General features: G+C 38.1%; 1 protein-coding gene across 1 annotated transcript in view; it reads right to left on the reverse strand.

Moving 5' to 3' along the window:
* The window catches only part of vwa8 (von Willebrand factor A domain containing 8), a 158,199-nt gene that overhangs the window by 72,170 nt on the left and 58,467 nt on the right, over positions 1-27,562 (reverse strand). The window contains 7 exon segments of the mRNA XM_051959410.1: positions 3,771-3,958; positions 5,200-5,338; positions 6,542-6,650; positions 17,086-17,237; positions 23,395-23,600; positions 25,323-25,442; positions 25,860-25,995. Coding sequence (XP_051815370.1) covers positions 3,771-3,958; positions 5,200-5,338; positions 6,542-6,650; positions 17,086-17,237; positions 23,395-23,600; positions 25,323-25,442; positions 25,860-25,995 — 1,050 coding nt within the window.

Consider the following 27,562-nt stretch of genomic DNA (forward strand, 5'->3'; position numbering starts at 1 on the left):
AGAAGGTCCCGGTTCAAATCCCGGCCTGGGCCTGGGATCTTTCTGCATGGAGTTTGCATGTTCTCCCTGTGCATGCGTGGGTTTTCTCCGGGCACTCCAGCTTCCTCCCACAGTCCAAAAATATGCTGAGGTTAATTGGTTACTTTAAATTGTCTGTAGGTGTGAATGTGAGTGTGATTGTTTGTCTGTATATGTAGCCCTGTGACAGACTGGTGACCTGTCCAGGGTGTCCCCTGCCTTCACCTGAGTCAGCTGGGATAGACTCCAGCACCCCCCACGACTCTAGTGAGGATATAGAGAATGGATGGATGGATGTTATATACTTGCTGGTATAAAATAAATGTGTTGTTTACTTTTAAAACTGAACTTTGTTTATTTTTTATTTAACTTGCACAATTATCTGGAACACTCATACTCTAGAAAATTGGATTATTACACCTCTAAATAATAAAAATATTCCAAAACTACCAAATAATGCTCACAATAGGCATTTGGAATCGTAAAAAAGCAGATTTAGTAAAATTAAGCAAAAAGCCTCTTCACAATAACAAACAATCACATTTGCATAACTATCTGGAACACACAGTACTTCCATGTGTTCCAATAAGGTCCTACACGGCGTCAGTGATTGGGCCTGAAAAATACCCAGAAACACTTTGGGGTTTAGAGCGTTTTTCTCTTTTGTTCCCTGATGACATTAACTACATAATTTAAAATGCTTTGTGAAGGAAAGGGACAGTGCGTCTGTACACAGTCTGAACGGGGAATGTTTTTAAAAGTACAGAAACATTTTTCTATGACTTCCTTCAATCTTTTTACTTTGGTAATGTCCATTTGTTTCAACATACACACGTGGACAAAATTGTTGGTACCCCTCAGTTAAAGAAGGAAAAACCCACAATTCTCACTGAAATCACTTGAAACTCACAAAAGTAACAATAAATAAAAATTTATTGAAAATTAAATAATCAAAATCAGCCATCACTTTTGAATTGTTGATTAACATAATTATTTAAAAAAACAAACTAATGAAATAGGGCTGGACAAAAATGATGGTACCCATAACTTAATATTTTGTTGCACAACCTTTTGAGGCAATCACTGCAATTAAACGATTTCTGTATTTGTCAATGAGCGTTCTGCAGCTGTCAACAGGTATTTTGGCCCACTCCTCATGAGCAAACAGCTCCAGTTGTCTCAGGTTTGATGGGTGTCTTCTCCAAATGGCATGTTTCAGCTCCTTCCACATATGTTCAATGGGATTCAGATCTGGGCTCATAGAAGGCCACTTTAGAATAGTCCAACGCTTTTCTCTCAGCCATTCTTGGGTGTTTTTGGCTGTGTGTTTTGGATCGTTGTCCTGTTGGAAGACCCATGACCTGCGACTGAGACCAAGCTTTCTGACACTAGGCAGCACATTTCTCTCCAGAATGCCTTGATAGTCTTCAGATTTCATCGTACCTTGCACACTTTCAAGACACCCTGTGCCAGATGCAGCAAAGCAGCCCCAAAACATTACTGAGCCTCCTCCATGTTTCACCGTAGGGACAGTGTTCTTTTCTTCGTATGCTTGGTTTTTGAGTCTATGAACATAGAGTTGATGTGCCTTACCAAAAAGCTCCAGTTTGGTCTCATCTGTCCAAAGGACATTCTCCCAGAAGCTTTGTGGCTTGTCAACATGCATTTTTGCAAATTCCAGTCTGGCTTTTTTATGAGTTTTTTTCAGCAGTGGTGTCCTCCTTGGTCGTCTCCCATGAAGTCCACTTTGGCTCAAACAACGACGAATGGTGCGATCTGACACTGATGTACCTTGGCCTTGGAGTTCACCTTTAATTTCTTTGGAGGTTGCTCTGGGCTCTTTGGATACAATTCCAACGATCCGTCTCTTCAATTTGTCATCAATTTTCCTCTTGCGGCCACGTCCAGGGAGGTTGGCTACTGTCCCGTGGGTCTTGAACTTCTGAATAATATGAGCCACTGTTGTCACAGGAACTTCAAGCTGTTTAGAGATGGTCTTATAGCCTTTACCTTTAAGATGTTTGTCTATCATTTTTTTTCGGATGTCCTGGGACAATTCTCTCCTTCGCTTTCTGTTGTCCATGTTCAGTGTGGTACACACCTTTTCACCAAACAGCAGGGTGACTACTTGTCTCCCTTTAAATAGGCAGACTGACTGATTATGAGTTTGGAAACACCTGTGATGTCAATTAAATGACACACCTGAGTTAATCATGTCACTCTGGTCAAATAGTTTTCAATCTTTTATAGAGGTACCGTCATTTTTGTCCAGGCCTGTTTCATTAGTTTGTTTTTTTAAATAATTATGTTAATCAACAATTCAAAAGTAATGGCTGTTTTTGATTATTTAATTTTCAGTAAATTTTTATTTATTGTTACTTTTGTGAGTTTCAAGTGATTTCAGTGAGAATTGTGGGTTTTTCCTTCTTTAACTGAGGGGTACCAACAATTTTGTCCACGTGTGTAAATCTCAAAATAAATCTGGTGTCTATCTCTACTGCTGTGTAATCTATGCCTATTAAACTGCCAACCTGTATTTAGAACCAAATCATTCAACCCTTTAATGCCTGTTTTCTTTCTGCCAGCCGACAGGTGGAGCTCTGCTCCATGTGAAACCCTCCTGAATCTGAACCAATGTGGTCGCTGCTCTGAGAGCTAACTCAATTCAAAGTCAGACGCACCGTCCTGCATGTGATGAACAGTGCAGAAAAAAAGGCTTTGGTTTGTGACGCATGAGGCTTCATCTTCAATTGAGTTTTATGAGAAGGAGCCACGGGGGAGCTGGCCTCGGCCCCGGCTACTCTGCTTCACGCTAATGGCTTCCTTATGGTCTCCCATTCCTCACATGCACAAGCTGAGGGCTGCCGGAGCTATTCGAGGAGGGCAAACCCCATTTCCTGGTTCTAAACATAAACCATAGGGAGGCTGTGCATGTGTGTGTGGATGTGTCTTTGCCCTGTGCGTGTCCCTGAACGCAGCATTTCCATTCCTGCTCATGCATTGAAAGTGTGAAGCAGAACCTGCGATTTGTGCAGGATTTATGTCCACCAGTGTGTGTGTGATGGTTTTTCCTGGAAGGCCGACGACCTGCGAGTGAACTCCACGTCGTCTGGACCTCTTCATTTTTAGACAGACGTAACATGATCCATCACATCGGTATTTTTAGAAATCCTCCTCTTGCCTAATATGCACCAGCTGTGCAAAAGCCTTCTTGTTGGGAGACAAAAAAAAGCTAACATGCATTGTTCTTGTCACCGGCCCAACTCGGGTCCTACGGGGTAAAAACGACCGCTAACCGCTGGACATTTTAAGAAACAGGCTTGTGCAATGGCTATTTTAAATCTGTCAGGAATCTGTGGTCTTCCGCGGAGAAAAAAGGACTTAAATAACTGAAATTGTTGCGTTACGTGTCAGTAAACAAAGATGTGACACAAAAGACACGCTGTTAGCATGTGTGTTTTATTAAACAACACCTAAACTACACAGTTAAACACTTTTCTGTGTGGTTCTTTATACTTTCTTAAAGCTACCTTGCAGTGTTTCTGACCACTAGGGGCGCTGTGCAGACATGTTTCGGGTAATTAATAACACAGATTGTCTTCTTACAGAGGCATCTGTAAGTAGGTGGGACATATTTGGAAGCAGGTGAAGTCAGCTCTTCAAGTTGATGCTGGAAGCAGCAAAAATGTGCAGCAAGAGGATGGCTTGTTCATACAGGCTTGTGTTTGTGTTTTCTGTTAGTTAGTACCAACCTGTTCCTCATGCAGCACCACCTGTCCGTCCAGAGGATTCCCCAACGGAGCGACGGTAACAAACGGCTGCCAGACGCCGCTGATGGTTCTGGGGAAAACATCGTAGAGCTCCATGCAGTTTATCGTGTCGCCGCGTTCCTTCATGGAGTACAGCGATACGGGATTACAGGTGGCCACGTACAGAACATCTGGAAAACAGAGTCAGATTTAAGTTAAATCTGCAGAGTATCACGTACAAGTTTAAATGAAATATAACAGATCAGGGAGCCTGTCCTGATTTTATTAGACGCTCTAAGTTCTATGTTTTCCAATTTTAGTTTATACTTACTGGTTTGAGAAAGATTTTGAAGAAAAAGAAGCCAAAATTCTTTGATTGCTGCTTCTTAAATGTGAATATATTCTTTTTTCTTTCCTCCTCTGTGATGGTAAACTGAAGATCTTTGGACAAACTTGTCAAATATGATTCAGAAATTGTCCAAAATGTCTTAAAACTCATTCAAAATTACAAAAACTGGGTTCAAAATGACTCAAAAAGTGTCCCAAATGACAACTGTAGTTCATTTAAGTACATCTTAAAATAATGACCAACTACTTTGAGAACTGAACCATAAGTTTGAGAAATATTTAAATTAAAAAAAGTCTAAATTCTATGATTGCAGCTTTTAAACATGAATATTTTCTGGTTTCTTTCCTAATATGTTCAAAATGAATCAAAAAGGGGCCCCAGATGACAACTGCAGTTAATTGAAGTAAATCTAAATTAATCACCAATTATTTGGACAACTGATTTATTAGTTTGTCATATTGTAGTTTCAGAAAGTCTAAATTCTATGATTGCAGCATCATAAATGTGAATATTTAATTTTTTTCTGGAAAATTACTTAAACTTGACTTTAAAAAGTTTCCCAAATTGACAATCAATTCAGGCAAATCTGAAATCAATCACTACATATTTCAAATTTTAAAAAGTCTAAATTCTCCGCGATTCTCACTGACATTAAACTGAATATCTTTGGACAAAACAAAACACTGACTGACATTTTTAGGAAATTTTTCGAACCAAATAACAAATAAATTAATCAAGAATAAAAGAAAATGAACAGAAGTTCGCACCCAATAAGACTGCTTCATATTTCTGATGCCGCTTTTGTCTGATTTGTGTTACGATCAGTGAATTTGTTGTGTTTTAACACTCATTCTGTCTTCATCCTTCATTTAAAGTGTGTCCAGCTGTGCACTGAAACACAGTGAAGCCTGGAGACTTCTCAGGACTCACATGTTCTTTGTTCATATCCTGTTCCTGGTATAGATTTGATCTCAGATCATTCCTTCATTACAGACTTCATCCACTGATCCTCTAATAAAACCCCAAATGAGCACAAAACCCAAACCCGGACTGTATCTTTATTAAACGTGTGTGTTTGTGTACCGTCTTTGGTGGTGACGTCACAGATGATGTTGACTTCATTCATGGGAATCTGCCAGTGAGCTTTCTCCTCGCTGAAGTTCAGAGCTCTGCTCTCCTGTCGGCTGCACGGATAACCCTGGACACGAAGGAACACCGGACCCTGCAAGCACCGTAACACAAGGCTTCGGACTGATGTTGGTGGTTTACACTCTGTGTTCCTGCAGCTGGATTCATATCACAGAGCTGCTGCTCAAAGTGCAGATCGGTGAGTCGTGCCAGGCTGCAGGGGAAACTCCTACAACGGGGATGTTCACTGGTTACGCTGCGTGTCAGACGAGCTTCCCCCTCTGAGCTGATTAACTGGTTACTCATTCGTACAGAACGGCAGCTGTGGTCACTGCTAATTCATCCCAGTGGCTCTCTAACGTGACCAGTTCTCACGCCGTTTCCAGCAGCGGTGGAGCTTTTGGGACTAAAGTAACTTGATCGCAACACAAGAAAGCAGATCAGACATTTTTACACCTTTTTGTATTTTAACCCTGTAAACCCCAAAACCTGCCATATTTTGAGCAAATAAATAGGAATAAATCATCAAATTTGGCGCATTAATCAGAGACAGAACATGTAAAAACGGAAAAAATCCTCAGATTTACAACTTTCTTACAGTTTTATTGGAAAAACTTATGATATAACCTTAAAATCATGATATTTCATTAAAATCACCTCATTCTACATTTAAAAATGTGCTAAAAATACACTGCTTGCGCTACAGAGATTCTGTAAAAAAATAAATTCTGCACTTGCTGGTGAAACCATGAAGCTATTAGTGACTCAGGTGGAACCAACAGTCACATGACACAAATTCACTGGATTCTCAGGTGAACTGCAGGCTGTGTTTACACAGAGCAACAAACAAGAGATACTGAAAGGAAAATAAGACACACCGGATCAATAAGAAAAGCAACATGACTCCAAGATGGTCTGCAGGTTTTTCCAATTTTTGTAAAATAAATAATCAAAGGAATTCAACTTGTACATTTTGTTTTCTTTTTTACGACTTCTGACATAATAACTATGTCATACTGCAAAAAAAGACATTTCTGAGTTCTCTGTACTTTTAGTCATGGTTGTTCCGTTTCCAAAGAGGTGCAGGATTTTCTATTGGGGTGAAAAATGAGCCCACAGTGAGGAAAAATGTAAAAATAGGAGGGTAAAACTTTTCCACATCAGTCTGTTGTACCTGACTGTAACATAGAAAATCACATTTTCAACCTCCAACAAATAAAGGGAGAGAAGTTGATTCTAAATATCTAAGAGTTGTTGCCCCACAGTGTTGCACAATCAGTTATCTGTGTGTGTTTACCTTGATGTCTATGGGGTGAGTCTCAGTTGGACAGAGCAGTTTGCGGCGAGCGTTGCCTCCCTGGTTTACCGTCCAGTATCCCGTCATCTGCACCTCCGGCAGCGGCAGCCTAAAGATGGAAGTTAACAAGATGACAGCAGAAAAAACGTCAAACTTCTCTGGCAACAGCTTCTTAAATGTTCTTTTTTTGTTGTTTCTTTCCTCCTCTCTGATAGTAAACTGAATATCTTTGGACATAACAAGACATTTGTCATTTAGATTTTTCACCACTCGTCCCAAAGTCACAAAATTTGTCAAAAATGACTCAGAAATTGTCCAAAAACTTCTGGAAATACTTTACTTAATTTTAGTTTGGACCAATGTAGTCGGTGTAGGATTTTAAACCGTATTAGACAATGTCTTGCACAAATGGAGGCTGAATGTGTACAGGTAAGAGCTTGCGTCCATTGTTCCTCTGAGATACTCATACCAAGCTCCGTCTCCCATGCTTGCCTCAAGTGACATAATGTAGTAGAGTCGTTAAGCTGAGACAATCTATTTTATAGAACTGATATGCCCCCTTTAACTGCAGGATTATTTAGAAATATAGAGTCAATAGGTGATTGTGCTGGTGCCCTTGGGTAATTTACATTATTTTGTTTTACAAAATTACGAACTTGCAAATACATAAAAAAATGTGAGTAAGGTAAATCAAATTTTCCTCTAAGCTGCTCAAATGAAGGGAACATATCATCAATAAAAATGTCCAAAAAACTGTCGAGACCCTTTCGATGCCAATCAACAAATGTGTTATTTCCAAGTGATGGTGCAAACATATGATTCTTTAAAATGGGTCCTTGCAATGGGCTTGAATGAAGACCCAAGTGGTTTACCAATTGCTTCCATATTCTTAGGGAGTGAGAAACAACATCATTATCTGTCATTTTAGGAGATATAGAAGATATATTTGAAAAAACTAAAGCTCGAAGAGAGGATGGATGACAACAGTCTTGTTCCATCATTATCCAGTAAGGATATTGCTTTTGTACCCAGTATGACATATTCTTCAAATTACAAGCCCAATAATATAATTGAAAGTGTGGCAGACCCATTCCACCTAACGATTTTGGTCTCTGTAAGAACTCTTTTCTAATCCGAGCAGGTTTTCGGTTCCAGATGAACCCCAATATTAACTTATCTAATTTTTAAAAAAACGACTTGTTCAAATAAAAAGGAATGCACTGGAACAGAAACAAAAGTTTGGGCAAGATCGACATTTTAATTATGTTAATGCGACCTGCTAATGACAAAGGGAGATGGGTCCATCTTTGAAAGTCGACAGTTATTTGTTCAACTAGTTTTGCAAAATTTTGACTATAAAGGTCTTTGAAAGACCTGGTAATGGTAACTCCCAAGTATTTAAATTGGTCTGAAATTTTAAAAGGCAAGCCGTATCGTTGTTCCTGCTCCTGTGTCACATTGATTGGAAATATTATACTTTTGTCAAGGTTCAGTTTATAACCTGATATAGAACCAAACTGTTTAATTCTACTCATTATTGCAGGAACTGATATGCAAGGATTAGAGATGTATAGAAGTAGGTCGTCGGCGTATAGGGAAACTTTATGTTCTCTTTTGGCTCTAATGATCCCTGTGTAGTCATTCAACATGCGCAACGAAATAGCAAGTGGCTCAATTGCTATCGCAAAGAGCATAGGTGACAAAGGGCAGCCCTGTCTGGTTGACCTGGAAAGAGGGAAAAGGTCTGACTTGCAGTTATTAATTTGCATGGAAGCAACAGGTGATTTATACAGTAATTTGAACCAGGAGATAAAGCCACCAAAACCAAACCTTGACAGGGCGGAGTAGAGGTAAGTCCACTCCACCCTGTCGAAGGCCTTTTCTGCATCCAGAGAAATAAGCACTTCAGGATCCAGTCCTGAACCGCTTGTGTAAATTATATTGAAAAGGCGTCTTAGATTATAGGATAGCTGTCTATTTTTTATAAAACCGTTTTGGTCTTCATGAATAATTGTCGACATAGTATTTTCTAATCTATTAGCCATTATTTTTGCCAAGATCTTTATATCTACATTTAGAAGACTAATAGGTCTATATGCTGACAAGCTTTTAGGATCTTTGTCTTTTTTATGGATCAAAAAAATTTTTGCCTCATAGAATGTTGGTGGGAGTTTGCCCAACCTGAATGATTCCATGTAAACTTGTAACAAAAATGGCGACAATTCATCCGCAAAGGATTTATAAAATTCAGTTGTATAACCGTCGGGTCCTGGGGCCTTAGATCCCTGTAATGCCTTTATAGCTCGCTTGACCTCTTCTAAAGAAATATTTTTTTTCAAGATTGTCCCTATCTATTTGGCTAATTAAAGGAATGGGGAGATCTTTGAAAAAACGTTTCTATGGAATTTGGATCTTCAGTAATTTCAGATGCATATAGCTCTGCATAAAAATTTTTGAATTCACTGTTTATTTCTTTTGGATCAGATGTCAGTTTGCCTGATCTTGTTGTTATTTCAAGGATGTGTTTCTTTTCTTCCATTCCCTTAATTTGATGGGCTAACATCCTCCCAGGCTTATCACCATGTTCGTAAAACCTATGTTTAGTTTGTTTAATTAATTTAACTGTTTCATTAGTAGACAACAAATTAAATTTAGATTGCAATGAGACACACTTTGTGATTAACTGCGGGTCTGGGTTCTGGGAAAGTTGTTGATCCAAAGTTAATATTTGTTGTGAAATTGTTTGTTTCTCCTGGTTATCCTTTTTTCTTTTGTAAGCTCCATGTGATATAATCTGTCCATGAATAAATGCTTTCATTGCCTCCCAAAGGCTCTGTCTGGAGATTTCAGGGGAATCATTTTTCTCAAAATAAAACAACATTTGAGATTTAATAAATTCTTTAAATTCAGGATCTGAGAGTATTCTGTTATCCAATCTCCAAGTTCTGGAACCATGCACTTTAGGAAACCCGATCTCTAATAAAAGAGGGCTGTGGTCCGATAGAACCATAGCTTCATATTGTATTCTTTTTATTGCCTGTAATAATTGAATATCAACAAAAAAGTAGCAGATTTTGACACACTGTGATGTTTGTCTGAGGACCGGTCAAGTAGTGGATCCAGTACAAAATTAAAGTCACCGCCCATTATTAAACGGTGACTATGTAAATTAGGTATGGAGGATATCACTGAACGTCGTGATTAGGTGCGTATACGTTTACCAATGTAACAGGAGTATTACAAAGTTTTCCAGTAACTATTGCATATCTACCACTGGGGTCCAGAACTTTGTCCATCAATGTAAATTCAACATTTTTTCTGATCAGAATAGCTACACCTCTTGATTTACAGTTAAAACTTGAGTGAAAAACATAGCCAATCCAATTTTTATGCAATCGAGTATGATCCCGATTCTTTAAATGTGTTTCCTGAAGAAACATGACATCTGCACCAAAATTATTAATATGGGTCAGTATCTTATTTCGTTTCAGTGTACCGTTCAGGCCTTTACAATTCCAGGATACGAATTTAACCAATAAGTTTTTATCTGTCATCTGTCATCACCCTGAACAATCCTGAGTAATATCAAACATAAAAATCTTTACGATGTAAAGATTCGGTAGCTTCTCTTTCACACGTTTTGGGGTTGTTCTGTACTGTCAATGTTCTGGACCAGAATTTTCTCAACATTGTCAAAAGCCTTTCACAAGCCCATTGCTTTAAATTCATTCTTAGCAGTACTTGGCATTGTAGATCAAAATGTCATAAAAAAAAAAACAATCGGAACGCAAAGCAGTTTTATTCTGCTGTCTGTTGGCACGAAGATTAATTTTATTGAACTGGAAGCAGGCAGAACCCCCCACTCATGTTAACTGGCTCAGAGATGTAATGATGCATATGGAACTAGAGAAGATTAGATACTCTCTGCAAGGAAGAGAGGAGAAGTTTTGGAAAGTGTGGTCACCTTTTTACAATCTGTACCGAGAAGGCAGCAATTAAATATAAATATACATTTGTCATGCCAACTTAATTTGTAATTATCATCTCATCCACCCTTTTGTTCCGCTCTTGTTTTTTGTTTTGTTCTTTGTTTTGTTTTATTTTGGTTTAATATAGAAAGAGGTACTTCTTTACTTTTCAATTTCAAGGTCCAGATGTTATTCTTAATATTTGTATTTTGGGCTGGACTGTATATAATAATGCAAAAAAAACCCAAGAAATTGTCCAAAAACTTGTTAAAAATGACTCAAAAATGGTCCAAAACAACGTAAAAATTAAAATTACAGTCAATTTAAGTCAAATTGAAATGAGATATTTTGATAACTGATTCATCAGTTTGAGTAATACTCTGGTTTCTTTCCTCCTCCGTCTTAGTAAACTGAATATCTTCAGACAAAACAAGACATTTGTTAAAACTTGCACTTAAGTCTCAAAAGTCACTGAAAATGACCATGAAATTGTTCAAAATGTCTTGAAACATGTCCAAAATTACAAAAAAAGCAAATCTTAAATTAATCTCAACAGTTCTGACAACCAATTCATCAGTCTGAGTAATGTTTTAGTCTTAAAAAAAGTCTTGAATGTGAACATTTTCTGGTTTCTTTCCTCCTGTATGACAGTAAACTGAATGTCTTTGGACAAAACATTTGTCATCTTTGATTCCGCCTAAAAAAAGCTCTAAAAACTGTGAATTTCTGATTCTATAAATGTACAAAGTTGTGATTATTGGCACAAATAAATAGAATGTGGTTGCTTTTCTTTCCTTTGTGCACATATTGCTGGGTTTTTGTTTTTTTTTTAATTATGGGTCTAACCGTTATGAACGCCCACAGAAATGAAAATAAACTGAACAAGTAAATGATCTCAGATGGAGGCTTTCATTCTGGTCTGAGGCTTTCATTTGCATCCCACTATATCTGCAGGAGTCTTCAGCTTGTTGTGTCTGACCAGATATTTACTGGCCGTCCCATGAATCATAGCTGGACTTGGGCCAAAGCCTTATGGGCTGCAGGTGGGCTGAAGGATGAAAACCACAAAACACAGACATTCCAGGGAGATATCTGGAAGAGGAGCCGGACGGTCCGCTAACCATAAATATTTCTATGAATGGAAGAGCAGTGAGGCGCACTGGAGAGGCTGCTGCTTGTTTTCCATGCCCAAAAGTGGAAATCAACTGAGAAAAAGTTTGCTTTTATATGCGTAAGATGTTGGAAAAGTAAGTAGTCGGATATAAACTCTTCAAGATGGGCTTTAAAGTCGCCACTAAACTGAGCAGATAATCTGTAAAGGGTTATTCAATCTTAAATCAATCATCTCTGATTTGCTTGAAATGTTTTTTTTAAATATATATTTAAAATGACATCTGTGAAACTTTAGTTTGACATATCAAAAATCTTTGTGATAAATATTTTAATATACGCCCATGGACCCACTTTCAACATGATTTTCCAACTCTTCGACAGCTGAATTTGTGTTTAAGCGTCAAAATCTCAGGAACTATTAAAGATAAAACCCTGAATTTTAAATGTTTTTTCTAAACATGGCATTAATTTCAAATCTACAATAATGGACAAGCAGTTCAAGTAGTGTCTGATTACTAATGAGTTGAAATATGTGGGGGGGGGGGGGGGGGGGGAGGAAGCCACCACTAAAAACAACATTTTTGAGGAGAAAATAACATAAAATTGAGACTGCAGTCAACTTATATTTTCTGAAACACATCAAAATATATAAACAAAACATACAGAATATGTCCTAATATGAAATATTTGGTCACAAAAATGGGAATACTGACTTTTTTTTTTTTTTTTTGCCAATAACCGATTTTGACCTAATGTTAGGTAACCTCACATATCTCCGAGTTGTCATGCCTAATTGTATTGTGATGCCCCATTGGATGCATTCTCAAATGCTGCAGGACTTTCCTAATGTTAACATTGTCTGTGCAAAATAAAAAACTACTTCAATTTAAGTTATGGAAAAAATGCCATATTTATGTCATATACATATATATTTTAATTGTCTCAAACAACAGTTCACAATCTCCCTCCCTCTATGAGCCCGGTAAATCCAGGCTTTATTTTATCAATTTTTAAAAAAAAACAGCTAACGATATCGACCGATATTACAATTTTCTGCCAATATCGGACCAATAATATCGGTGGGCCAGTATTATTGGCAATACCAATAAAAAATCTAATTTAATCTCATTTAAAAAAGCATGCAGAAGGTGGTTTAAAAGGCAATTTAAAATAGATTAATGTACTAGAAAGCACCAAATAAATCAAGCTACAATTTCATTAATATTTTTAAAAATATCCACATTTATGCCATGAAAATTTCAGGCAACTCAGAAGCACATGAGCAGAAATTGTCCTAAAAATTTGCTGATTTGAGACAGAATCAGTAGTGCAGTTTTTTGAAGGAAAATACTTGTTTCTGCCCTTCTGGGTTCTTGTACAAACTGAGTTTATAAATGAGATACTATCAAATAAAACCACAGGAGACAGGAGAAACAAATATTTTCCTTTATTTTTAAGACAAAGCTGTACATGAGGAGACAACGTGGTGGATGTCAGAGTCTGAATTATAAATAAAAACTGAGGTATGTGTGAACGACGGTGACGTTTATCAGTTCAGGAGGCGGTGAGTTGACTTCATGGAAGCCTCGGAGTCTGAAACCAATCAGAAGGCTGAAGGGGACATCAGCCGATTTCAAGCATGCCCGGGTTTCACCGCCCGGCACTCAGAAATACATTAAAGTTACATTATGAGCAACACTCTCAGCAGAAAGGGCTGCAAAAGGAGCCGGTTTCACCACTAATCTCCCAGAAGCCACTTTCTACTGATAAGCTTCTGGAAAGTGCTCTTTAAAAGGCATTTGTCAAGATCAAAAACCAGTTTCACAGCTTCAGAGGAATCATTTTAGTCCCTCTGAATGCTCAAAAAGTGATTGAAATGGTGTGTTTTGTTCGTGTTTACCTCTAAAAGTGTGTTTTAAAAGTACAAAAAAAGATTTAGTCTGATTTTTGTTGTGTAGCAACAATTTTTTCCATCATATGTTAAAATAATCACAAGCATGTATAGATTCTGTGAGATTAAAATAGCTAATTATTGCTAATCAAATGTTATATTCCTCTTCAACTAAACTGCATTTCTCAGTTTTGAGGGAAACGTCTTTTCTCCTGGATCATGTTTGTTGATCATGTAGCTTTTCCATGTATTTGACTGCTGCTTCTGAGCCAGCCAATTCCAGATTAGAACTCTTTTAACCTAGAAAATGGGACAGAATTTTGAAAATGTTGTGATAGCCATATTTTCCTAAACCTAAATCTAAAAGTAGTTTGGCGCCCAAACCACCAAGCTTTTAATATGTAGTTATCATAATAAAAGCGTCAAAAACAAAACTACTTCTTTCTCACATTGGTGAGAAAATATGTATGTTTAAATTTTTTGTCAAAAAGTACATAAGAATGAAGTTGTATTATTTTGTGAGGCAGGGTTGGGCTACCTCAGGTTTGACAATTTTAACACTGTTTCTGATGGATTTCTGCTTGAAAATCCCTGTCAGACAGAAAAATGGTCCTCCATTTGTATGCTACAGAAGATCTACTTTAAAGTCGTCCGTCCCTCTGAAGAGCTCAGCTAGCGTCACGTGAGGTGCAATCACCATCAAGATCTTCTAGTTTTCCAGTTTGTACATCGACTCCTCTCCTCATGCCTCAGTCTGATCCACCAGAGACGAGAGCACAAGATGCGTCAAAATAAATCCCACATGCTCACTTCAGAGCTGCGGTTTTAAAGTGACGTCCATAAAAGCATCACCTGCCTGTACTTATATTATAACCTATGACTGTTTTCTATGATCTCTGCCAGATGTTTGAGACAACTTATGATCTAAATTTACTTGTATTCAACTCACAGCACGGCAAAATTTGATAAAAACCTACAAATGCCATATACACACGTGGACAAAATTGTTGGTACCCCTCAGTTAAAGAAGGAAAAACCCACAATTCTCACTGAAATCACTTGAAACTCACAAAAGTAACAATAAATAAAAATTTATTGAAAATTAAATAATCAAAAACAGCCATTACTTTTGAATTGTTGATTAACATAATTATTTAAAAAAACAAACTAATGAAACAGGCCTGGACAAAAATGATGGTACCTCTATAAAAGATTGAAAACTATTTGACCAGAGTGACATGATTAACTCAGGTGTGTCATTTAATTGACATCACAGGTGTTTCCAAACTCATAATCAGTCAGTCTGCCTATTTAAAGGGAGACAAGTAGTCACCCTGCTGTTTGGTGAAAAGGTGTGTACCACACTGAACATGGACAACAGAAAGCAAAGGAGAGAATTGTCCCAGGACATCCGAAAAAAAATGATAGACAAACATCTTAAAGGTAAAGGCTATAAGACCATCTCTAAACAGCTTGAAGTTCCTGTGACAACAGTGGCTCATATTATTCAGAAGTTCAAGACCCACGGGACAGTAGCCAACCTCCCTGGACGTGGCCGCAAGAGGAAAATTGATGACAAATTGAAGAGACGGATCGTTGGAATTGTATCCAAAGAGCCCAGAGCAACCTCCAAAGAAATTAAAGGTGAACTCCAAGGCCAAGGTACATCAGTGTCAGATCGCACCATTCGTCGTTGTTTGAGCCAAAGTGGACTTCATGGGAGACGACCAAGGAGGACACCACTGCTGAAAAAAACTCATAAAGAAGCGAGACTGGAATTTGCAAAAATGCATGTTGACAAGCCACAAAGCTTCTGGGAGAATGTCCTTTGGACAGATGAGACCAAACTGGAGCTTTTTGGTAAGGCACATCAACTCTATGTTCATAGACTCAAAAACCAAGCATACGAAGAAAAGAACACTGTCCCTATGGTGAAACATGGAGGAGGCTCAGTAATGTTTTGGGGCTGCTTTGCTGCATCTGGCACAGGGTGTCTTGAAAGTGTGCAAGGTACGATGAAATCTGAAGACTATCAAGGCATTCTGGAGAGAAATGTGCTGCCTAGTGTCAGAAAGTTTGGTCTCAGTCGCAGGTCATGGGTCTTCCAACAGGACAACGATCCAAAACACACAGCCAAAAACACCCAAGAATGGCTGAGAGAAAAGCGTTGGACTATTCTAAAGTGGCCTTCTATGAGCCCAGATCTGAATCTCATTGAACATATGTGGAAGGAGCTGAAACATGCCATTGGGACAAGACACCCATCAAACCTGAGACAACTGGAGCTGTTTGCTCATGAGGAGTGGGCCAAAATACCTGTTGACAGCTGCAGAACGCTCATTGACAAATACAGAAATTGTTTAATTGCAGTGATTGCCTCAAAAGGTTGTGCAACAAAATATTAAGTTATGGGTACCATCATTTTTGTCCAGCCCTATTTCATTAGTTTGTTTTTTAAATAATTATGTTAATCAACAATTCAAAAGTGATGGCTGATTTTGATTATTTAATTTTCAATAAATTTTTATTTATTGTTACTTTTGTGAGTTTCAAGTGATTTCAGTGAGAATTGTGGGTTTTTCCTTCTTTAACTGAGGGGTACCAACAATTTTGTCCACGTGTGTATCTTTGTTGGTTTATTTGTGTAAGAGTATAAAAGTGTCACGCCTCTTTTAAAAAAAGACTTCATCATGGACACAATTGTGTATTATCGTAAGACTCCACGATCCTCGAGATGCTTTTTAGCAATTTGGATGACTTTTTTAAGGCCTTGTGTTGATTTTATTAGATAGGTTAGTTAAGAGGCAGACAGGAAAGTAAGAAGAAGAATGTGGGGAAGACCTGCAGCACAGCACTGTGAGCTGGAATCAAACCCAGGACTAATGCCCCTTGTCTATGGGTCGCCCATTCAACCAGTTGAGCTATCTGGGTGTCCAATTTAGACGTCCTGTAACGATGAAAGGAGGTTGGAATTAGATTAGTGTTGTCGCTTTAGAGCATCAGCTCTAAAGGTGAAAATGTCTTGCTTTGTTTGACGCCTGTTGCCTCAACTGCTCTGTTCACATGCCTGCTGGGAAAAACATGAGGAGAGGAGTTGATGTACCAACCAAGAAACGACAGCAGAGGAGGGTTTTACCGGACAGCTGTGCAGCGACTCATAAGGAAGTGGCATCACTTATTGGAACAAAGAGTTTTAAATTTGACACCTCCTTTTTTGCAACTGTTGCTAAAACAACAAAAAGCATCCAGATTCCACCACTGACTGCCAGTGTGTTTTGGTCCGTCCATATTTATCGTTTCTCTCAGTAATGTATCGGACTTAAATCTAATTTATTCTCCTGTTATACAATTTCCTCTGAGATGATTCAATTTGTCTTATCTTTATCCTTATCCAGTGAAGTACAATCAGACTAGATAGCCTGCTAGTGAGGCTCTGCAATAGTATTATATTATCTAGATTCATAATACTGCAAGAAATGCCCCAAAGTTCTTTTATCCACTGACTGACTCTGACTGGTTTGTATATATCTGAGTAAGTGAGTGTTTCATCTTCACATCTCCTGGTTTCTTACTCCTTGGCCAGTTTGACGGAGCTCGGTTTGGCTCCGATGGGAATCCCGTGTTTGTGCAGCGCCTCGATCAGAACCTCCCGCATGTCCTTGTTGTACGAGTCGAAGTCGAAGACGTTTCGCACCACGTTGGCCAAACCCTCGTTGGGGAATTTCTGGTGGAAAGAAGGAGAATGGGGGAGGGGAATGAAATGGTTTAAGAGCAGCTTTAAAAATTATTTGGTTCACTACAGACCTGCAAGTTACATATTGATTTACTCTACTTTCCGGGGCGTGATGCGAGTGGCAGCTTTACCAGTAGTTCCATATTTAAACCTGTTTACTTCGCTATTTTCTTTTTCACTTTTTTAACTTTTTCCACTGCACACACTCATATCATTTATTGCTGTATATTCTGTATGTTTAATATGGTGCTGGTTTCTTGAGTTTCCCTTGGGATCAATAAAGTACCTACCATCAGTATATTTGATACCTTCAGAAATGTGTACATACATACTCTACCATTCAAAAGTTTGGAGTCACTTAGAAATGTCCTCATTTTTGAAAGACAATCATTTTATTCAATGAAGATAGCATTAAATTAATCAGGAAAAACAGTCTAGACATGGTTAATGTGGTAAATATCTATTCTAGCTGGAAACAGCTGGTTTTCAATGGAATATCTTCATAAGGGTACAGAGGAACATTTCCAGCAAGCATCACTCCTGTGTTCTAATGCTACATTGTGTTAGCTAATGGTGTTGATTAGAAAACCTTTGTGCAGTTATGTTAGCACATGAATAAAAGTGTGAGTTTTCATGGATAACATGAAATTGTCTGTGTCATCCCAAACTTTTGAACAGTAGTGTAAATATGTCCATTTATTGGCACAAAACTATATAAATTTCTCAAAGATTACGTTGGAAATAAAAGAATTTTGCCTGAATAGAATACTATGAAAGTGGCAAAATTGTAGCTTAAACAGTTGTCAAATGAAGAAATAAGCAAAGATTTATTTTTATTTAGGCTCCATTTGCTGCCACAATTTTATTTGTATAGCGCAGACTCACAATATAAGTCATCTCACAGCGCTTAACATAGCAAAATGCAGACCTTCTAATTATAAATCGAGAACAGAAAACCCAACAATTCAAGGCTGGATTCCCTATGAGCAACGGTGGGAAGGAACGGAAAAAAAAACCACACAACTAAATTACGGAAGAGAAAAAAAAAGAGACAGAACCAGGCTCAGGGAAGGCGGCGGCCATCTGCCTTGACCGTTTAGGGTGAGGGTGGAGATGAGGGGGCTGCAGATTTATTGTAAAAACACAGATGAACTGAAAACAAACATAATAGCTGCAGTGTGCTGTGACATCAATTTAACAGCATCTACAAGTGAGAGTGAGTGATCTTATTGCCTGAAGCTGTAAGTGGATGTTTCTAACGTTTGTTTAAAAGACACAATGCTCATAATGACACAGCAGTCATGGATTGTGGGGCGTTATTAGTCCCATAATTGCGCTTTCACACCTCCACGCTGCAGAGTATTTACACAGTATTGTAAACGGCTGAGCGCTCGATAGCGGCCTCATCCCAACAGGTTACAGCTGAACGCACAGAGCGGCGGGCTGCATCGATCAGGCTTCCTGTTACCACAAAGGTGAAATGGTAATTAGGGCCAACATGGGCCTCAGAAGACTCAATTATTCTGTGTGGGTCCCACTTCTGCACATATCAATAGCGGTGGTGGTGGATGACAGGACTGAGGGGTCAGCGGGGAAATCAAACATGAGGGCTTGTCCCTGTGCACCGAATTATTGATCTACGGTAGCCAAAGATTGAATCCTGATTTCTCTTCTCCTTCACTGAGCTCAGTTCTTCTGCTCTCTTTTTCTTTGTGCTAAATACTGTGCACATTTTTTAAAAGACCACAAAAGAACGTGACAAACCTGGTTAATAAATTCACACGGAAGAACTACAACGTGTCTTTTGCGCAGTATGACAAATTTTTTTGTGCCATAAATCATAAAAAACTTAGTTAAAAGAAAGCTGAATTTCTTTGATTATTTGCTTTAGGAAAATTGGAAAATTTCTTGATATTTTATTGCATACATTTTTTTAACCGACAAATACTCTGCACATCAACTCTAGAAAGATGCTTCACCATGCTGAATGTATCTTCCAACAACTTGCTCCTTCGTTTACTGTTTTTGAGCCTCTCTGACTATTAACACAGCCTGCAGTTCACCTGAAAGTTTCCTGAATTTTTACTACACGACTGAGTCACTAATAGCTTCCTGGTTGCACAAATGAGAGAAGAATTTTTTATTTTTCACAGAATCAATTAGGTTTAAACATCGTATTTTTTCTACATTTGTTAAACAAGACATGTAAAATAAAGTGATATGAATGAAATATCATAATTCTAAGGTTAGATCTGGTTCATTTGAACTGCTTGTCACACCAGATTAGTTCAAGTTCAATCGCTACATTTAAAATCTGACAGTTTTTTTAGGTTTTATTTTCCACTCAGTCTCTCTAACTTATTGCCACGTGTAAACACAGCCTGCAGTTCAATCCAAAATAAACATCTTTGTGATGTAACTATCAGCCATTTCTCCCCATTTGTGCTGTGGAGCGCTGATTTTTTTGTTTTTTGTTTAACAGAATCTGGTGTAAATGTTTAATTTTTACAATTTTTTTTAAAAATGAGACATGCGGAACAATAGGATTGTGACGAAATATCACAATTTTCTGCTGAGATTTGGCTGATTTTCCCAATGGAACAGAACGACACGTCACACATGATTAGTTCAAGGACCGCTGGGGAGTTGAAAATACTGACATTCTTTTCGAGAACCTTACTATTACACACAAAATGAGCACGTCTATGTACGGTTGCATGCAGCTCTTCACACAAACCAGTTAAAAACACCATTCTTTATTTTTTCAAAGTGATAGTGTTGGCAGGATAATGGTAAACTGCTGCTACAGTAGAAGACAGAACGAGGGAAATTCAGTATTAAATCGGGTAGTGTCTACAGATACGGACCCGTACCCGTAGCCTGTGGCCTACGGATACGGCACTTTCCCTTAACATAAATATTAATGAGACGTACATGAATATTAATGAGCCGGCTGATGTAGCATCAACCATTAAATAGCATGTGCGGGACTCCAGACTGCAACCGTTTTTGGTCCAAAATGCAACCAAAAATGACATTTAGCAGATCTATTTATGTGTTTCTGAGCAGCTCAACCAGGCAGATAAAACCACTCAGTTCCACCTGAGGTAAACCGGACAGTTAAAAGCCTTATTTCACTCTTTTCAAACTCATTTTTGGTCTTAGTTGATGCCCCGTTAAGCTTCAGTGTCCCGCCGGCGGTACACTTACTAATTTGCATAGGAATTTAAAGAATGACCGAAGGCTGCAAACGCGATTATACAAACACTATACGCCGATGGAAAGCTTAGATTCTCATGAATCCGCCGGTATAAACCACTTTCAGATGTGATTACCACAGCGGGTGAGAAAAACACATTTGTCCGACAAAAACAAATATTCATCCATCCGTTCTCTATACACGGCTTCAACGCACACAGCGCGACTCACATTTCCGGGTTCATTATTACACACAGATGAAAATATTCCACAAAAAACGGCCACAATCCAACCTTTTACATCCAGACGACACAAGCCAGTAAAATATTTTGTCCAAAACATGTTCTGAAGTCGGTATAAAATCCACGAATTGGTCGTTTTCAAGGAAATGTACCTCGCGATGCGCGTCCAATATTCCCTGTACTTCTCGTCATATTATTTATTACCAAATATTAGCGATTTTTTGTACTGAAAATGGCTGGAATTGACTGCAGCTTAAAGGGTTAAAAAAGCAACTTAAGACTTAAGCTGGGTTTTGTCCCACCTGCTATAAATCAAGTTTGTCATCTATGTATTATTGTTCCTTGTAATATGATTATTTACTATTATTTGTGTTTGTATCATACTGTTGCATAGCTTCTTTTTGCTGTTCTTATGGTCTTATCTTCTTTTGGGAATTACTTTATGAACTATATAAATAAAGTTTTCTGAGTGGAGAATAGAGGCTTCTCTGTGCACAGTCGAACTAGAAGCATCTATGGACAGTCTACATGTGAGGCGTTTAAAGAGCTCCTGTAAATTGCAGCTTCAGAAAAGAACCTGGGCGACGTTCTCCACTTTAAACTGCATGCATAAAGTCACACTGCAGTGCCAACCATCACAAGTACATTTTTAACCTCTGGGAAACACTGAGATGTGACAAAATGGGCGACATTATTGACTGACTTTTTTGCAAAGAGTGCAGCCGAAGCATGTCTGGGAAATTTAAGTCCTGCTAACTGCACCGTTTTACCAACAGACAGAGACAAACTGGAACAGCGACGAGTCAGAAATTATAATAAAAGTAAACGCTGATTGTAAAATAGCCAAAGAACAAAACATTTATCTGCGTCTCTATTCATGTTTATAAGTATTTGCACGACATGTTAAGAAGCTACCAAGATGTATGGGCACTGACAATGAAGAAAACACTATATTTTGGGTGCAACTAAAGTGAGAAGTTCCCCTGGAGCCTTGATGTTTGCTCAGCTGTGTCCAAGCTGCTCATGTGATGATGGATAAAGAAGAGAAGCTGTTTACTGCTGAAATAAAACTACCATGGCAGAGCAGTAAAACTGTGGTAACAACTGGCACCGAATTTTGTTTTGAAACTCTCTGATATATTATTACAAATAAAGTGTTTCCCACTGAGGAGACATTTCCGTAATTTCATGCAGATTTAATGCAAAGTGTGGCTTTTGATGATGCCAGGATCCGAAGAACACAGGAATGAAAATGTGACCACAATGACTCGGAACTATCTGCTTAGTTGGACGTGATGCAAATCTGTGGGCTCCGAATGACGAGGAAATTAGAGGGATAAACATATGAGGGTGGGGGAGCTTTGATACTCACATTTCATACTGTGAGAAATTCTTCGAGAGTGAAAACAGCTTCCCAGTGTTGGAAATCTGCCTGAATTCGACAATCCAGCACCCATAATAAGCAGCGTTTTCCTCTTGACATTCATGATTTCGCTCCATCTCAGGTCACAAAATATATAAAAAAGTATCTAATTTGTCAGATTTTTATTTTTTTATTTGTTATTAAGTAAAACATGTAAAATGTGGGGTCATAGCTAGCATTATTATTACAAAGTGTTTGTATGTGGCTAATGCTCTGCTAACAACGCTACACTGAATTAAAACAGAAATATATGTCTGACTTCTACACATGACTGCTTATGTTGCCACTTTTTATAAAAATTATTTGAAGCACTATAAGTTGGAAAACCATGATTCTGTTTTACTCCAGTAATAATATTATAGAACTCTTCCAGTTGGGACACTACAGGAGTGGTTTCACCATCATACTTGCTCAAACCATGATCAGATATTGACCATAAATGCAAAAAATGCAACTTTTCCTCATAAAGTGCCTCTAACTGACACCATACTACATATTTAAAGCTATTGTTGTTGCAGTTCACGGGGGAAGGGGGAAATCTGCCTGTTAGGGTAAAAAATAAAGGTTTTATGGTTGGTGGAATATCAGAGTAGTCTGAAATATTAATTTTTTTAACAAGTTTGCATCATCATATAACTGGTTGGTATTATTCTATTAAAGCAGGGTTGCACCATTGAAGACCAGATGTAGCATACCAATAAACCTGCAAAATTTAAGGACTCTAGCTACAAGAATTCTCTAATTAAGGCTCTTCAAACACTGATCCACAGATTGGTATGAAGAGAAACGAAGCAAAAATGCCCTTTAAGAATCTGTAACTCAAAAACTAAAGTTGTCTTTGACCCCTGACTTTACACATGGTCAACTCAATCAATATTCATCACTTTAAAAAAATAAAACCTGTCAAACTGAAGATGATCAGACGTGGGGCATTCAGTGATAGGAGGAAGAATGACTACCACATCTCGCTGTTTCCTTGCTTTCACTTATCATTATTTCAGTGTGGTAACTGTGTAACGTTTTCTTGCATAAACTGATTTGACTCTGGTGTGAGACTTCCTCAGAAAACTGCGTGTTCTTCCACCATCCTTGTGTTTTAAAGGGAGTGTTTTCCTGAGTGTGGACTGAGGCGGGAACACCGTCTTCTCTTCACTCTGCCGCATTATTAAAGCCGTTCAGGATTAAGGTCACACACGTTTGTTTAATTATTGATGGAAACTCGTCTGAGACTGAACCTGAGGTCATAAAACAGCGGTTAAAAAAAACAGGCTGTGTGTCTTGGTACCTGGAGGTGTTTGACGATGTTGACCACCTCTCGGGTGGAGTAGGGGTAGGTGATGGTGCCCTGGTCGGCCATCGAGCGCAGCTCTCCGAAGGCGGCCACCAGTTTCTGCAGAGTGCTGTCGGGAACGTCGGGGCCGTACTGCTTCAGCATCTCCAGCTCGGCCTCGGGCTTCGGATTGTCCACAGCATGGCAGCTAAAAATATCTCCTGTTACAAGATACAAGATGGAATTTACTGATTTTCTCTCTTGTATATGATATTTTTGTATCTTTGGTGCTGTAGTTTGCACGAAAAACCAAGTGGGAAAATTACTCCAACGACAATTAAATGTAAAAAAAAAGAATAATATTCAAGTATGACACAAAACTGAAATAAAAGTAGCTAAAATAAGATGAGAATAGAGGAATTGAAAGTAATTCTGGCAGTTATACAGAGATAAGTGATATTACACATGATAATGAAAGAATGCTCCTCACAAATTTGATAAAAATGAAATATGTAATCAGAATGCTTCTAAATGAAAATGAAATATTCTACCTAAGAAATTGAAATATGAAAAATTGCACAATAAAATGAAATGCTTCACATCATACAGAAAGTAAATCTGTATTTTTACAAATGCTAATTAGTTCTTTTATAATGTAAATTGCAGTTTCTATGGAATTTAAATGAGCAAAAAAACCCATCATTTTACAGATATCTCTTTGTTTAAGAGAAAAAAATATGTGTAATAAGGACTGAAACATTTTAAACTCTTATTTTGCAGATTTTCCCTGCTGTGTTAAAATTATGGATAACAGCAAACTCTCATTAGACAAGTATAAATTCACACAGTAACTGTGAATAATCAGGCCAAAACAGCAAATAATCTGTATTTTTACAAACAGTAATGAATTCTTTTACAGTGCATGGGTGTAAAATTACATTGTTTCTACTGTGTGTTTAAATGAGCAAAAAATAATTTTAAAAAAATCATAATTCTACAGATATTTGCTATTGTTGAAAGAAGAATTCTGTACATTAAGGATGGAAAAATGGTAAATATTTTTAGCTGCTATTTCGCAGAATTTATCCGTTTTGCTAAATTACAGACAAAAGCATGCAAAATCATTTCATCTCATTCAGTAATTCGTTTAACGTGTCATTTGACTCTTCTGCACAAAATGAAACGATCTTGTTCAGCTGCTTCAGTCCACAGGCTGTTTAAATGGAAAATAACAAGGAAAATAAAGTATGATGTTAAAAAGCTGCTATGGGAAATTATGTAAAGCAGGAATGCTGGTAGAAAACTGTTAAATGTGCAGAACATATTTATTTTAGCTGACTGTTGATAACTAACAGCTGCATGTTAGAGCTGGTAAATGTCAGACTTCATATACGTAAACATGATATTATACTGAAGTGGATTTAGGTCTGACGTTCCATAGTGCAGGAAATCACTTTCATTACTGATGGAATATTCTCTGTAATAAATACTGATAACTAATCAATGTTCTAATTTGTGTTCCATCAGCTGCAGTACCAGCATGTAAACAGACTTGACAGCAAATCGGGACCAAACTTAAAACATATTGATAGGATTTTTGCATCACCAATTAAATACATGTGGAGTTCCTATGGCAATGCAATGCATACAGTGTGTGATACTGCAACTACACAGCTTCATTCAAGAGTTTTAGTAACATACAGATTAACATTTTTGCAAATAAGAAATTTTCCCTCAGCTAGATAAACATCAGGAAATGCTCCTTACAGTCAGTTTAAATCTGAAACTCTGAAAAAACCTGCATATGTTACCATGGAGATCTAGCCAGGTAAAAGAGGCCCACCTTTGTGATTCTGAAAACTCTGACTTTTGGTTCAACCCAGCTTGCTAACCCAGTAATCTCGCTTCGTATTGCAGCTCTCTGGTTGTGTGTTTGTGTGTACCTAGAGCTCCAAAAAAGTCGTTTCCCAGGAAGGGAAAGCCGGGCCGGTTAGCCAGGACGAGCATCCTGAAGTCTGGGTGCATGATGATGGTGTTGGGCCTCCCTTTGGCTTCACGTGGATCTTTGGAGGAGAAACACACACGACTAAAACAAGCACTGTACATACACATGCTTAAATTCTTACTGTTTTGGTTCGCGTCGCTGATTTTCACACACACCTCTGCTCTGCTGCAGACAGCATTGTTCTGCCTCAAGTTTGTGTTTATGCAGCCTCGGAGTTGTGTTTACATTCCGGTGTGAGGACGAGCCTCTCCGGAGTGCGATTCCGTGGAAAAATGGCATGTTTACAGTCCGTCATGATCCAAAATCTACTGGTACCTGTCCATAAAGGCTTTTATCTTAAGCCTCCTTCAGGATGTTTTATTCATGTCTGCTTTCGAGGACATCAGATCCTCAGCTCGTCCTTTTAATGCTCCTATTTCTGTATCTGGGACATGTCTGCTGTCGAGGCGCTAAAGCCTGGCTGCTGCGTTCGTACCTGAGATGATTCTGCGTCCGTCAGCCAGGATCATCTCTCCGCTCTCCACCAGGGTTTTGAGGATGCAGGTGACGTTCGTGGGAGCTTTGTCGGCCTCGTCGATCACTAAAATGTGGCCGTGTTTCACCGCCTTCACCTGAACACACAAAGCAGCTGTGTTCAAACGCAACACAAAGGTTTTAACTGAACTGGAGCATAGAAGAGGTCCAGTTTTTACTGTTTAATGGCTCTTATCCAGGTTGTTTTCTTGTGTTCTATCTACTCTCAGATGTATGCTGCTTTGGATAAAAGCTAAATCAAACTGAAGACCTGTAGAATTGAATAGGTAGCCTTGTGAGGGATGTGGAGGACAAACTGGCAAAAAATGTGCTGGAAATCTGCAGCTTTTAAAAAAACAGCAAACCTTGAAAAGGAAGAATAAGAAACAAAAATAGCAGAAGAAAAAGATGCATTTTGCTTCCTTCTGAACAAACTATTCCCTCTTTTCTCTCCTAGTACACTCCTATACACACAATAGGGATCGACTGACATGTTTTTTGTCATTGCTGTTTTGTGATACCGATTATTAGTGATCAAGAAAAGCCAAAAAACAATATTTGAAATCGATATGCATCAAATGCAATGTTTTACCGACATGCAATAGCAGGGAACCTGTCATTCATAACTAGACTTCTTAATTAGTAAGGGTGACTATAACTGAATATGTACAATAGAAATGGGAGTGATTAAATTAGGAAATCCTGTTCTATCTACATTCGATCGACAGACAAAATTGTTTAATTTGACCAAATGGCTTCAAATGCTCAAAAATGACTCAAACCATTTCCAAAATAACTCAGATTTTTTCCAAAATGGTTAAAAAAAGTTGCCCAGATTCTCCATAATGATTAGAAACCTTTCCAAAGTGACTAAAAAAAAAAATCTTCATTCATTTAAAAAAAATTCAAAATGACACAAAATCTGACAAAAATGACCCTGAATTCTCCAAATTATGTAAAATAGAAACAGAATTATCTCCTCCTTCCTCCTGCTGCCCTTCTATTTTCTTAATATTTTACTGTCCTGTCACTTTATTTGCCCACTAAAGCCCAGATCTTAAATCAGTGATTATAGGTTAATCTGTGGCTGCCTTTTAACTTAGCTGCTAGCTGTTAGCGTAACATTAGCCACTGTGAGAAGCTAATTTCGTGGTTTCTTGTTCAGTTTTTGCTGGTTGAGAGATGTTTCTCAGACCAGAGTGATGACAGACAATGACACTGGGCTGCATCAGACCTGAAGTGTTTAATTTATTTATAATCTCTTAATAAAAATACAGATCGCGATTATTGGAAAATGCCAAATATTGGCCTCAATAATCAGTCTATCCCTAATGTCCACATATGGATTTGTAGTAGGATCACAATCATGTGATCATCAGCAGGCAGCTGACGTAGTGTTCACTTGTTGTCATGGTTACAGTGACACCGTATCTTGCAGTGATACAGAAATCTTTACCAAATCCATGGATCCAGACTATAATCTGCATCACTGCCAAAATCTAACCAGTTGGTCCTTGTGTCATTTTTGACCTTCCCTAAAAATTTCATCCAAATCCGCGATTCCATTCACCTTGTCTGTACAGATCATCGTCTTCACTGTAAATACTGTATGATCCCCTCTGACACTGGTACACAAATCACTCTCTGGTCTGGTAGCGTTAAAAT

Source organism: Acanthochromis polyacanthus, chromosome 14 (assembly GCF_021347895.1).
Source record: "Acanthochromis polyacanthus isolate Apoly-LR-REF ecotype Palm Island chromosome 14, KAUST_Apoly_ChrSc, whole genome shotgun sequence".
In the NCBI taxonomy this organism is placed as follows: domain Eukaryota; kingdom Metazoa; phylum Chordata; class Actinopteri; family Pomacentridae; genus Acanthochromis; species Acanthochromis polyacanthus.